Genomic DNA, 13,918 nt, shown 5'->3' with positions numbered 1-13,918 from the left:
GAGCGAGCCGGCAGTACCAGACTGGGGAGCACTGTGTAACAAATATATAAAACATGCATTATTTCTAAATATGGTTTTATCCATGTCCAAGCTACACCATCTCCAACCTCTGAGTAAGTTCGAATGACAATAAGAAACAGTGTACCCACAACCCGGCTGTAAACTACAGCAAATGGGAAACTAGTCTAAACATGGGCTCCTCCCCTCACTATTTACCCTCTGCTAATTGGCCAACTTCCTAACAATAACTACAACATATCTACCATGTTATATATATTACAACAGCTAGCTACATACGGTTGTAAAACTGTGACTGTGTATAAAAATGGACATAGACTCAGGGTCCATAAAATGAAGCCATTGCAATAAAACATAACATTTTGTAAGGTGTCATTTAAGGTTAAATAGATGATACAACCTGCTGTGTGTTGGGGCGTGGATTCCCAGCTAGAACTGATCAGTGGGTGCAGGTGTCAGGTGGGAGAGCCAGCTCACCCTTCTCTCCTCCACATATGGTCACAACTCGCCTTTAGACTGCACTGGTCTAAAGGCAGTATTAAAATGGCAGGTACAAATCAGCAGGTGACATCATGGTGGGTTCCTTCTTGGAGTACTGTTGGTCTCCAGTGAAGTCCTATGGTGAGCCCCTCTTTTACAACCAGCATCACAACATGGTATAACATTCACTTATTATGTGATACACCATCATCACCATCTTCCACAGAGGCATTGATGAACCCCAGATGATGACTGTGGATATCTCTGGTTTCTCGTCTCGAGTCAAGTTGAAATGTCTTAGAAGCTGTTGGATGGATATTCATGAATATTAAGTTCTGACACTTTCCCCACAAGTTCCCCACAAGATGAGGTGAGATAACTTTATTTTACTTTTACTATCAGGTCAAATTATTATATTAGTCTTCGGTTTATGTACAAATACATAACCTACAACATTTCCATCTGCCTCAAAGAGCCAGGTTGTATTTTATGACACCACCATTTTTAAAAGTGTCACATATATACGATCTAAAAATGGTATTACTACTTTAATTGTACTGTGAGCGTCCTAGGAACAAAGTAGGTTTGAGCTAACAGTTTCACTCTTCACAAGATGTCTGCTCCTAAGCACTGAAGCAGCAGTTGAACAGACACATACATATTCTACATGACTATAACCTGATCTTGCCCTTCACACGACACTGCAGGGTGTTGATCGTGTCGGGAGTTAAACCATCAGAGGTTAAGAAGAAGTTGCACATGAGCGGGATGATGATACTACAGCAGAGAGGCTCACTGAATGAACTGTATTATAACAAGGTCAGTGAAGACCTCTGCACCCCAGGGAATTGATCCCCCCCCCGCAGATCAGCCCTGTAAGCCTGGGGGGGATTAAATTGTCAAGACAAGTGCACCCGTCTCCCTGATGTCCCGAGACAGATGGTTTACAGCGCAAAACACAGGGATCAGGGTCATTTTCAGCCCCCGTTAGGTTTCAAGTCGGCGTCTGAATTTCGGCCAAAAATGCTCCAAATAAGTTAACCGTCGACCAGAGTGAGGAAAAACTGCAACAAAAAAAACAATCCCCAGTGTTTTATAATGTGTGTATTAATTTAAGTGACAATTGCATCAACAATGGCAACAAAAACTGACTCTCCAATTCAGGATTCCGTGTACTGAGTCGAGATTCACTGAACTATGAATAAAGCAGGTGATCAGCTCTTTGTGCAGCAGCGGTGGGGCAGCTTCATGGTTCTGTGGACTGACTCAATTACTGCAGGTCACCTGTACAGTTCAAATAGAAAATTGCAACCAGTATCACCACAGGCTAAACAAACAGCCCAATCCAAACAGGCACTAGTCCCTTGAAAGAACAAATGTCCAGGAGCAAAGGCTTAAGACAAGAAACTTTATATCAGTGATTAGAGGAAGAAGTTGTTGTTGTTGGTCGTCTACTAATGCCTAAAATAATATTCAAATTATACAGAGTCTGAAAAAAAAGCCAACGACAAATATTCACCCACCCACAAATAAATCACATGAAAAAAACCTAGTGTGTACAGGTTTGTATTTTCCTGACACTAAATAAGTACAAAGCAGATTTAGTGTCATTGTCTTCTCTAAATAGAGAGACTTCAGTAACCTTTGAACTGTTCCATGAAAACGAACAGCTCACTGCAGCTCCTTGTTTGTTTTCCTTCTTCTTCTATTTTCCACCCGGATGCTAAAAAGGATCCTGCCAAGTCATCATAAGGCCCGCAGAGAATAACAGGCCTCTAAAGACTTGTCTTTGTGTGCTTATAAAATAAAATAAAGATTTTGATGATGAGGTCTTTCTTCATCACCTCGTCAAGTTGACAGAGAAGTGCGTCATCAGCTCCGGGTGCTCAAGCTGACCCCGGAGGTTTTGGCTGGAAGGTGCGTCTGTCTCCCCTGGAAGATGAACTAGATTACAGCGCCATGATCTCCAGACACAGCTGTGCTATTTTGAGGTTCACGTTTGAAGAGGGGGGTTTTAAAAGTCAACAGAGACACCATTCCTTGTGCTGTACACACAACAGAGCAGCAATCATTCATGTCCTGTCTCTGAATCCTGCAGAGTTCAACCCCTCTGGAGATACTGATATATTAAAGGGTTTGGCGAGCGTATACTCCATAGGTAGTGCAGATACTAGCCCATCAAATTATCTTTGGCATATTCCTTTAAAACAAATATAATTCTGCATTTATGTCATATTACTGTTTTCTTTGCTTGTATCAGGACAGCTACTGAAATCTATTTCACACTATGTGGTTACTGATAATAATTAATCATCCATGTCCTTATGAAAACTGACGCTTGTGTGATTGGCTCACACGCTGCTGCACTCGTCCAGTTATATGAGCATTTGAACACATTTCTTTAACATCAGTGCATTTAAAGATTTCTAAAACAGAGACTCATGCATCCTTGGCTTCTGGTCTCATGTGATTGGTTAGTTAGATAGAGTTGCTGTTATTTCCTGTAAGACCAAAAGCTCACGGTCCCTGCAGACGTGGAGATGGATGATTCCATTGGGTTTGACTCATTAAACTTACATTAGTCATTAGGAGCCTGTCACACAAACAGTAACACAGTGTCGATGTGTGTGTGTGTCGGTGTGTGTGTGCGCCAGGCGTGAGGAAATTCACTGTCAAACATAACAGTGTGTGCACACGACTGATGCTTCCAGTGGAACTGACTTTCACTTCATCACACACCAAACTGATCACACAGCAACTGCAGAAGCTTTCAAAAATCATTTGAGTTCATCCGCGTCAGCACAACTCTCCGTCGGCTGCATGCTGCATTCTGTGTCTGGAGGATCCGATTGCTTTGACGTTTGTTTCTCTCCCTGTGATAAATCTCCTGCAGTGATGAGACAGGTGATGATGGATTCGATCAGAAGCGGCTCCTCATGGCCGAGAACAAGGCGGATCAAAAAGATCTTAAAGACAGACAGCCCGAGGAGGTGATTTTAATGATTTCACACGAAAGAGCACTTTTTGTTCTGCTCTTCATTTCAGTCTCTCACATTAACGATTGGAGTTTTGAGTCAATTCCAAGTTTTCAAAGTCTTTCCTTCATAAATGTGTGTAAGATTGATGGATAGTTCTTTACCTGACAAGTTGCTCCAGAGGTTGATGCTTTTACAGTTTCTCTGTTTTTACTAAATCTGAAATTATTTAATGCCATTGGGTTATTTTTTGAAATAGTGGTAAGTTTAAGACGCATTGCGCCAACTTTCCAATAGGTTGTGTCATCATAAGATTCATTTTATGTCAAGAGCGAAAATTGATCCAGTGTCAGATCCAATGAACAGCCTTACTTTTGAGCAACGAGAAGGTGAATAGGACAAAAAACTAAAATGATCAATAACTCAACGGGAAATAATAAGCTGAGACGAACTGATGAGCTGAACTGACACGGAACAGAAGAGAATTCTAGTGTGTGCACTTCACCCTGCACCTGTGATGACGTCATTGTCGTAGGATCAGGATGCACAACAACAATAATGTCGGCCGGTAGAAAATCCCACAGTAAATTTGAAATGTTTATTTTACACTATTTTTGAATGTAGAAATAACCTTGTTTGCCTCAGTTTGTTCTGTGATGCTCTGCTCGCATTAACATTAGTGTCCTCTTGTCTCTCCGCTGTGAACGCAACGGTGGTGATGGTCGATACTGCTCAGTTCGTGACCATCGGTTATAAACAACTTTCGATGATGCATTATGAGAAACAATGAGTGACTATATATGGTGTAAAAAACAACAGGGAAAACAGAGAATGGCAGGAAATGAAGTGAACTGAAACAAATGTGGGTAAGAGCAAAATAATAAACTGGGAGTAATAAGCTTAAAAGATTCAAACAGGGACACAACTAAAACACAATTAAAAGCATGACATCATGCTTTTAATTCTGCTGCAGGGATCAAATGTTCTTGTCAACACCGGTTTTGGCCCTCATCACCAAAAACTCCCTCGACATCTTATCTGCGTGTGTGGCTCATCTTTTTTATTCGGAGATATTTGTATTCTATGTTTTTTGTCTCCTGCTGTATTCTCACTTGGGCTCTTTAGGAAATTCTTCAGAGTTCAGTGCATGTCTCATGGCAGTTGACAGATACAGAATTGTCTCACTAGCGCAACTGAATGCAGCCTGAACCCTCTTTTTTTCATGACTCTCGACAGTTAGGTTTCGTTTGCTGTAAGCTATCGGAGACCTCACCATAGATCCACATAAGCAGCCTTAGCAGGAAGTCCTGGACACCCACCACAGGCTCTCTGCAGTGCTCCTGAGCAAACAGCTCTGTACATCAACACTATACACAGTGTATATGTATTTATCATGTTATTAGTCAAATGATTAAAGCTTTGTGTTTACAGAAGGATTACTAGGACCGAATAATACTCTTGCTAAATACAAATACTTTCTTTATAATGTCAGTGTCAAATAGTGAGTGAATGCTAACCCTGCTAATAGTTTGTGGCCTTCAATAGAGACTGCTCTAGGCTCTGCATCCTACAGGACAAAATAAAAAAGATCATCTCCTCCTGTGTGGCTGTCCTTCCACTGAACAAAGTGACTAAATGTCCCCTGTCAGATGCTGAGGACGATGTTGAAGGGGTGTGATGGTAAACATGTACGCTGCAGGCCGATAACGTGATACATGAAAGAATCTGAGCTCGAAGAAAACTGATAATGTCCAGGAAACCTTTAAGGGACAATCCTCGCCCTGTCTTCTTGTGCCTGGTGGAATATTTTCCCGTCCTCATATTTAAACACTGTCCTAGAAACCTTAGAGCCGCTGGCAGAACTGCTGCTCTATTAACCTTGTGATTGTGAAGTCACCCCAGAAAGCAGCCGTTATTTATAACTGCTTTTCTTCCTCTTTAGTGAAACCTCACATTTACAGCTGAAAGACTCTCTTCACAGGACTAATGATGTATCGTCATCACATCCTACAATATAAACGTTAACCTAGTTTTTTGTTATCTTTTATTCCGGGCCTGAAAACAGTCTTGAACAAAGATTAACTCACTGAACAAATGGTTCGATAAGTTGAGGAAATGTGGTCACATAAGGGTCAATAAGACGTTTCCGGAGCCTTTTCAGAATAGCTTCGGGTTCCCTCCAGCTGACAGACAGTGGTCAGATGATCCAGAATCGTTAAAAGGCTTCACAGATCCTCACACAACAGAACACCTTGGGCTACGATCGTTACAGGAGCTGCATGATGCTGTTGAGCCTCTGTCGACTAAAATCACTCTGCATGCCATCACTCTGCTGGGGTTACTGTCGAAGACCAGTTTGGATGTAAAACTGGGTCCTATAGAAGACGCTGTGTCCTCTTGATTTGAAGTGAATAGAATATTTTGTGGGGGAAATTCTACAATATTGTCTTAGAATGTATCTACATATTTTAAGGAAGCACTGTGGATTATGTCAGAGACTCTGCAATATCATGAATCGTCAAGATGTTTCAGAGTATAAGCTCCTCCCTCATTGGTGACTCAAAGGTCACAACAGTTTCTGTCTACTTATATAATAAAATATACAGTGTAATGATTCTGCACTATTTTCAAACTTTCGAGGATCCATTTGAACTTTGAAGGATTTGGGGTTTTCTATCCTGCCAGTCTCCTGCTAAAGCTCTCTGACCCAATCCGTACGTGAGGAAGGTTTATTTAATCTAGCACCTTTAACAGAGCAAGTCAAACAGAGTCCACAAGAGTACAGCTGTTCAAATACACACAAAATACAAGGCAAAGGCCATTTTAAATAAATTGGTTTTGAGCTTCTTATTGAGGTCATCCATTACTGGAAATTACTCCTCCATTTCAACAGTCATTGCTGCTCCCTTCATCCCAATCAGACATTTCCATATGTAGAAATACTTTCAACATTGACACTTATTTCCATTAAGTAGTTTTTGTTTTACATTAATCAGCCATTTGGTTGATGTGTTAAGTTACACGCGACGATCTACTGCACGTCCTGAGAATTGATTGATTATTGATTGAGATGCCATGGAGTGCTCCGTATGTAAGAAGTCCTTTAAAATGAATCTGAATTTAATGGGAATCCAATGTGAAGACCAGTCTGTAGCCTTGCAGGAAATCAAGTGAGGAACATATAATAGGATAAAACTGTTTCTCAGACTCAGAACCTAAAGACGCAAAAGAGTCGTCTCGGGGGAACTGGTCTCGTTCCTCCCAGAAGAACGAGTGAGGAGCAAAGAGACTTTATAGACAAAGGGCTCATTGAAACTCAGGTGAGATACATTAAAGGTCAGGTGCAGCCAATCACAGGAGTGGGAAACTCAAACAAAGACAGGAAGAGAGAGAGAGAGATACCACTGTTGCTAATAATGATTGAATGAAAATAAACCATCCCAAAACATAGGATTGGGCGGTTGAAAATTTGCACGTTTATTTTATTTTTGATGGTTGTTGTTTCTGGGAGGACACATACACACACACACACACACACACACACACACACACACACACACAAACACACACGGTTGTGTAATCTAGCAGATGAGAAGTCTCTTTAGACTCAGTCGGTCACACTGAGCAGACAACATGTGTCTTCTGCAATCCATCACTGCTGAATGATGACAATGATGTAATATGATGCATCACGGCAAAGATTAACTGTAATCTGGTTTGTCTGTTACACTCCTGCTGAAAAGTCTGAAAATAACTACTGGTCCTGTGACTGTGTGATACCAGCGTCCTGCAGCTGGAGCTCAGATCTGATTGGTGACGGGAGGAAAAACTTATAGTTAAATACATCATACTACGGAAAGTGAACACAGCCGCTCCTGTGAGAATCGAACCCCTGATGCCGGTCGTACCGGTGGCCTGCTCCTCACACAGCTTTGTTAAAAATAGGATAATATATCAAGCTACAATATCATCCTGTGATATAACACATCCAATAACTCCTGTTCTGTATCAAATTACGTATAATTAAACCCCCCCCAACTATACCTCGACATTCTAAACAAGACAATCATTTATTAATGGTCATTAACACAGATCACATGTTGGCCTGTTGGCTTTATTTAAATGGATTTAATGTATTTGAATCTGCAGAATTTATCTAGAAATGATAGTTTGACTGCAGCCATTTATAATAAATTGAAATAAAAATCTCTGTGCTACCTTAGAGATATGACCCGTATTTTCTGTGTATCATTTGTCTGTAGGCCTAATCAATCTGAGACGTGAAAGTAAAACAGAGATTTCACAAAGAGCCTGAGTTGAAGAGAAGTGAATTAGTTTATGAACCATTCATCTCAAATCAACTTCTGCAACAGTCACTCAAGAAAAACTTAATGTCATTTTTAATTCAACTGTTTGATTTGTTAATACCGTGTGATATGCATTAGGTTTAACTCCATGCTGAGTATACATCCATGGGAGACGTAGGTGTGGTGTTCTAGAGATCAGTTTGCGCCTGTGAAAATGTCAGGTTGCCCTGTCTGACTAAAGAAACATAATAGGAAACAATTTGTTTGCCAGAAACAACCTGTGCTTGGCGAGTTCTTCTTCAAGGACAGGGACGGGCGAGCTGCTGGATCAATCTGAGGCCGTAAGAGAAGAGGGAGGGAGGTCGAAACCGAGCAGAGAAGAGAAATAAATCCAAAAGAGAGATGAACATAGTGAAGCACAAAGTGAAGGAAGCGGAGGAGAAGAGGGCCTGTGAGGGCACGGAGAGAGGAGGGAGGATGAGATGTGTGAACTCAGGGGGGAAGTCTTTCCGTTTCATGCTTTCTTAATTGCCCTCCTGCCTCCTGCCAAGTCTTCAGCACCTCATTATGAAGCCCAGATGGGAGGGTGCTTCTACTGTCTGGCAGTGCACGTTATGTTACGGCGTCCTCTGTGGACAGTTAAAAGAAAAGATCCTAATGAAAATCTCCAATATCTCATACAAGGAGTTCCATGTACCACAGTTAATATTCTGAGAAAGGAATAGTTTATACGTGCAGTATATATCCACTTAACTTAACTTAATTAACTTATTTGATAAAAGGTTAAATAACCCAAAGGTAAATAGACGTGAAATAGTCGCGTTTAGTTGACAAACAGCTGAAGTTTAAAGAAATGGATGTGATTGAAATGGCTTAATACAACAGATACGTTAAAAGAGAGCTTATCTTAAGAATGAATGGGTAAAAAAAATGTTCACTAAAATCGATAACTCACAAACAGTGAGCTGTACAGTATATACAGATGGACGAGATGAGTGCTTGCCAAAGTGTTTTGATTGCCACCTGGTGGTTGGCTGCAGAATAGATCACAAAATCCCACCTCCTCCATGTTAGTGGGACATGCACCAAAATATAATGTCAACTTACACTTAATGAAAAAAGTTCTTCTCATAGATGGTTTCTGTCACTTGATGTTGTTGTTATCATGTTGACGTATGTGAAAGTGCTTGTTTTCCGGTAAGTTTGGTTTTGATTAATTATTTGCAGATTATAGATCCGGGGAGGGAGTGGAGACGAGTCATCCATCTTTGTTTACCATCTATGGGGAAAATTGTAGTTGGCTAAAATAATAAAATAAATAAAATTAAAGTAAATGATGGAAATTGTAGGAATAGGATTCTTAGCTACTTCATTGGTGTAACTATTTGGACTTAACTTCCTTATGGGGACAAAAAGTCACTATGACATTAATCATCAAGTTTATAGGTGAAGCGTGTTTTAAGATAAATTCTGTGTGTTTGTGTGTGTGTGTGTGTGTGCTTGTGTGTGTGTGTGGGTGGGTGTGTGTGTCCTCTCAGTCACAACAACCACCAAAAATAAACCACATAAACCATAGTGTCTTCGTCTGATAGTTCTGACTTTTACCTCGTACAATATATAGCGTATTGCAAATGTTGTGTCACAGCTACAATGCAAATGAGGTTTTTCTGATGATTTCCTCAGGGAGAATTTCATTTCCATATAGCAACAACAGATGGATAAAAGTTTTACCTGATGTCTGTTTGGAGTTTTTCAAACGGAATATTTTGTATTTACCCGAACTTACTACCACAAGTTGATAAAAACAGTTGAGGTCTTTTGAGTCCTACTGTGACTTTTTACTATATTTTCTAACCAAGAAACAGTGGGAGATTATACCCAGACTCTTCATGATATCCAGCTGTCTCTGAATATTGTGCTCAATGTGCAGTGCTCCCTAAAAATATGTAGAAATACTCCATCCAGTTTTGCATCAAAACAAACAGGCTCAACTGTTTTAGCCCAAGGTTCTCTGTGATGATAGGATCTGTGTAGTCTTCAATCAGGTAATTTTTGGGATTGACTGCCCGCCGTTTTTGTGTTTGTGTGTGTGTGTGTGTGTGTGTGTGTGTGTGTTTGTGCAGTCTTTCCCCTGCCTCTGCTTGCTGTCTCATTCGCATTCTCCTGAGCTGTGGCGATCAGTGTGACAGTGTAATCCTGATCCAGGGTCCCAGTGTCAGTGCTGGCATGAATAATTCACTGTGTTCAAGGTGCTGCACTGATGTGTATGCCACACACACACATACACACACAGACAAACACACACACTGGAACAGACTACTAAAGTTGTCCTTGATGTCTCTCTCCAGGTTGTCACAAATAGTTGTGGTACTCTCACCATTTCCTTCCACCGTCTCACAAGCTGCAGCAAACTGACTCAATTCAGTGACTGCACAGCGCCATCTGTTGATCAGATGCAACTGCATCAATGCAAACAAGTCCCAAATGGCATTTTTACCATCTGGTTCATGTTTGTCTCATGCCAAGGTTTTTTTTGTGTGTTTGCACGTTTGTGTGTGTGTGTGTGTGTGTGCTTGAGTCAGTTTGTGTAGTTCGTTGACATAGAAAATATTTCCTCTTCCTACTGGCAATAGCTCTTCACGTTTATCCCTTCAAACGAGTCATCTTTAAAGCTTATAGCTGAATTCCCGTTTTGCTTTGACACCTTTTTGTTGTTTAAAACAGGCTTATTTAATCTCTAAATTACATTTATTCCTCTTGTACATGTGATTTATTACTTCATAGTTTAGCTACTCATGTCCACAGAGATGGGAGACGTTCAATAAATGTAGAAGAAGGCAGGAAAACTGTGAATTAAAGTGCCTTGGCTCTAAAACAGATTCTCACAACGCAGCTCTGCAATGATTCTCTCCTCCCCTCTGATAAATGCCTTCATCTTTTCACCTAAGGGCCTCTTGAGGAGAATCCGAGCCCAACACACACATCATCATCAGGGTTATTTTCCCAAACTTCTTCCAGAGCCACAGACGTCATTTTTAAGAGGCTGCGTACTTTCAATAATCATTCAAAATGAAGCTCAGAATGTCAAATAAGGTCACAAATTTCACAATATGACACTTGTGATGCTTAATCAATTGCTTTGTGTTTGGTGTTAAATTTAGTCGTGGGGTCACATGTCATAAATATATCGGGTTGCCACAGTTGCCCTTTTACTGGTTTGACCCTTTGACCCGTAACCTTCGGGAAGGAGAATCCGCAGTTTAACACGAGGCAGACCTTTAGGCTGTGAACACTAATGTGTGACAATCGATTATATTGGCTTTGTATCGTGGTTCCTCAGATCAATACATTTAGTTCGATTTGTGTTATATTCACGTAAGAATGAAGTGAGCTAGTGAGTTTGAAAGGAGGAAAAGAGAAAAAGTAACACAGTATCAATCGGAAGGCTGAAGTACTTTGATCCAAAGACTTCCACAGAACGGGGCTAATCCTCAACATGAATCAGATGCAGCACTAACCTGAGGGATCATGAGATTAGTCAAGAGATGGAATTAAAGCAAAAATATGCATGAAACAGAAAGTCATGTTTACATATATATTTTTTGGGGCGCAAAGAGCTAACAGGCAATTACCTGGAATCCTGGGCTGAGAGGGGGCCACTGAAAAGCACTGGCGGATTGACTTAGTCCGGAGCAACATCCATCTTGTGAGAAGCGTGTTAAATTCTGTGATTAGCAGCAAACAGGAGACAGCAGTGACACCAGCGTCGGGAAAACTTCCAATGTGGACTCATGCCACTAGCTTTCTGCCAAAAGCTTTGTGGGACAGGAGGTTTGGTCGAAAGCTGGAAAGTATAAATGTGTGTAAGACGTACCTGTGATGGTGGTGGAGGTTTGCACTTTACCTTTATACACATGTATGCACTTTGTTTATTATTTGCCAGATAAAAATAATTATGGTGTGGGGGTGGGTGTTTCTCTAAAAAGGACACGTCTCAATATCAGGAGTAAGATGAATGCAGTGTAGAGCAGAGGACGAGCCGAAAAAGAGCCGAACGACAGAATGGACGAGAAATAGAGAACAGTCAAGAGGAGAGAGGGACATTTGTCTCGACACATAAATCAAAGTCAGATGTGTGCAAACATGACTAAGGACTTTATTAACCAAATCATTTCCCCCGTAATCTCCACAAATAAAAGTGATCTCTTTATATATATTCACATTGTATAATTTCATAGTGTGACAAAAATTCTCTTTTTTTGGGGGATTTCCAGCCATTCCTAATAATTGTCATTTGATCAGTCGCCATGCAGTCATCAGAAAGGTTGAAAAACGTTACGATCGGTCAGCATTGGCGCTCGTGTCCGGCATCGCTCTACTTCTCTCCTCCCATTGGCTCCTCATAGTGCTAAAAACCCCCTCAGTTACCCAATCACAGATTTCATCACATTGCCACAATAAAATAAAAATAAATTAAGAAAGCAATGTTCTCCTGTAGAGACCTCCTCCTGTTTCCCTTCTTGTTTTTTTTTTTATATTTTCTGTTTTTATATAATAATAATAGTAATAATAATAATGACTATAATTGTCCTTGATATAAATTCAATAGTATTTTTTCTCTTACTCAAATTTTAAATAAATCATTTTGGCAATCCTCATATGTTGTCACTTTAGAATAAAAGAATACTCAAGTAGAAAATAAAACCTGTGAGAGAAAAATTCATCAGAAGAGGCGCGAGGTGTGAGAGAATGAAGAAAAGTGTGAAAGCAACAGAGAAGAGCGACAGAGGGAAGAAAGAATAGAGTGAAAGAAAGAAAGAAAGAAAGAAAGACACACTCAAAGAAAAGCATCCACTTCAGACGCATGTCAGAAACGGCTCTATATACAACAATTTCTGTTGTGGAAAACTGTTTGTCCTGTGCCTGTTGTCTATCTGTTGTCCGTCCCCCTCCGGTGTGTCTGCAGTTTAGTCTGCTGTGCGTCCCAGTGTTATACCAGAGTGTAAGACTTGGCATAGGGGTTGTTGCTCTGTTTCAGGTGTCCTCTGGAGTCCAGCAGTGACTCCTGGGAAGTGCTGAGCTTGGCAGCCTGTGCTTGGGCAAGGTCTCCTGAGGAGGGGACGTCCGCCCGGACCTCGCCCCGGGCCTCTCCCCTCTCCCGGACATCCCTGTGGGGGAGGGTGGAAGCAGTTCCTGGTTGCCACTGCTGCACCTCCCTGGGCGAGGGCACTTCCATGGGGGTGGGTTCCATGGGAGTTGGCCTCTTCAGGGTGCGGCTCCTCTGGGGCTCCAGGCAGGTCTGGCCCATCGCTCCTCCTGCTCCTCCTGCCCCGACTCTTGCTTCCCCTGAAGCACCAACACCACCTCCGCTTGCTCCCGCTCCTCCTCCTCCGCCACCACCACCTCCTGCTCCACCTCCACTGCTGCTGCTGCCACTGCTGCTGCTCACTCCTCCACCTCTGGCTGCCAGTGGCACGCCACGGTTCAACAGGAAGTCCATACGGAGATAAGGCGGCAGGTGGACCAGCTCTCCCCCTGAGAGGAAACACACAGGCGAGAAGCAGGTGACAATTAAAGATGAGTTCAATTACAGTGTCCAAGCACAGTGATGTTATCACATGCTGTTGGACTAGAATGAAAACAGAAAACATATAAAAGGGATTATTAGAGTTTTCATTGGTAAAAACCGATGCATGCTGCTGGAAACAAGGAAATAAAACTCTGCACTCACACTCAATTAGCAACTGTCCACTTGCAAGATTTCCAAAGTCAGGCACAACCACTGGAAACACTATATAAAATAATCATTTGGCTTAAATAAGCAACAATTGATTTTTGTAGCACTTTTCTTAACAATGGTGCTTTACAATGAAGAAACAATGAGAAGAAAACAATGGAACATGAGCTGAAAAATAGAGCAATAAAGTAGAGTTACATGGATAAACCTTTAGGATTGTTCGGTTTAAATATGAGCCAATGTCAACTATTTGTAAAAGCATTCCTAAAAAGATAAGTTTTAAGAATTGTTTAGAATATTTGAAAGAAGCTTGTGAAATGGTCTGTTTAAGTTCAATGGGGAGTGAACTCAATAATGTAAACGCTCTGGAAGCTAAATCTCTGTCGTCCTTTATAAGGTGA

At 41.2% G+C, this 13,918-nt stretch overlaps 1 protein-coding gene across 2 annotated transcripts in view; it reads right to left on the bottom strand.

The window, feature by feature from the left end:
* Window positions 1-11,914: 11,914 nt before the first annotated feature.
* Window positions 11,915-13,918, bottom strand: part of dscamb (Down syndrome cell adhesion molecule b) — a 93,528-nt gene continuing 91,524 nt past the window's right edge. For both annotated transcript variants that reach the window (XM_062386777.1, XM_062386778.1), the window contains exon 32: window positions 11,915-13,315. In XM_062386777.1, coding sequence (XP_062242761.1) covers window positions 12,771-13,315 — 545 coding nt within the window. In that variant the 3' untranslated portion in view covers window positions 11,915-12,770. The remainder of the gene's footprint in view (window positions 13,316-13,918) is intronic.

This window comes from Platichthys flesus, chromosome 4 (assembly GCF_949316205.1).
Source record: "Platichthys flesus chromosome 4, fPlaFle2.1, whole genome shotgun sequence".
NCBI lineage: Eukaryota > Metazoa > Chordata > Actinopteri > Pleuronectiformes > Pleuronectidae > Platichthys > Platichthys flesus.
Note: the sequence above shows the minus strand (reverse complement) of the source record. Positions and strands in the feature narration are given on the sequence as shown.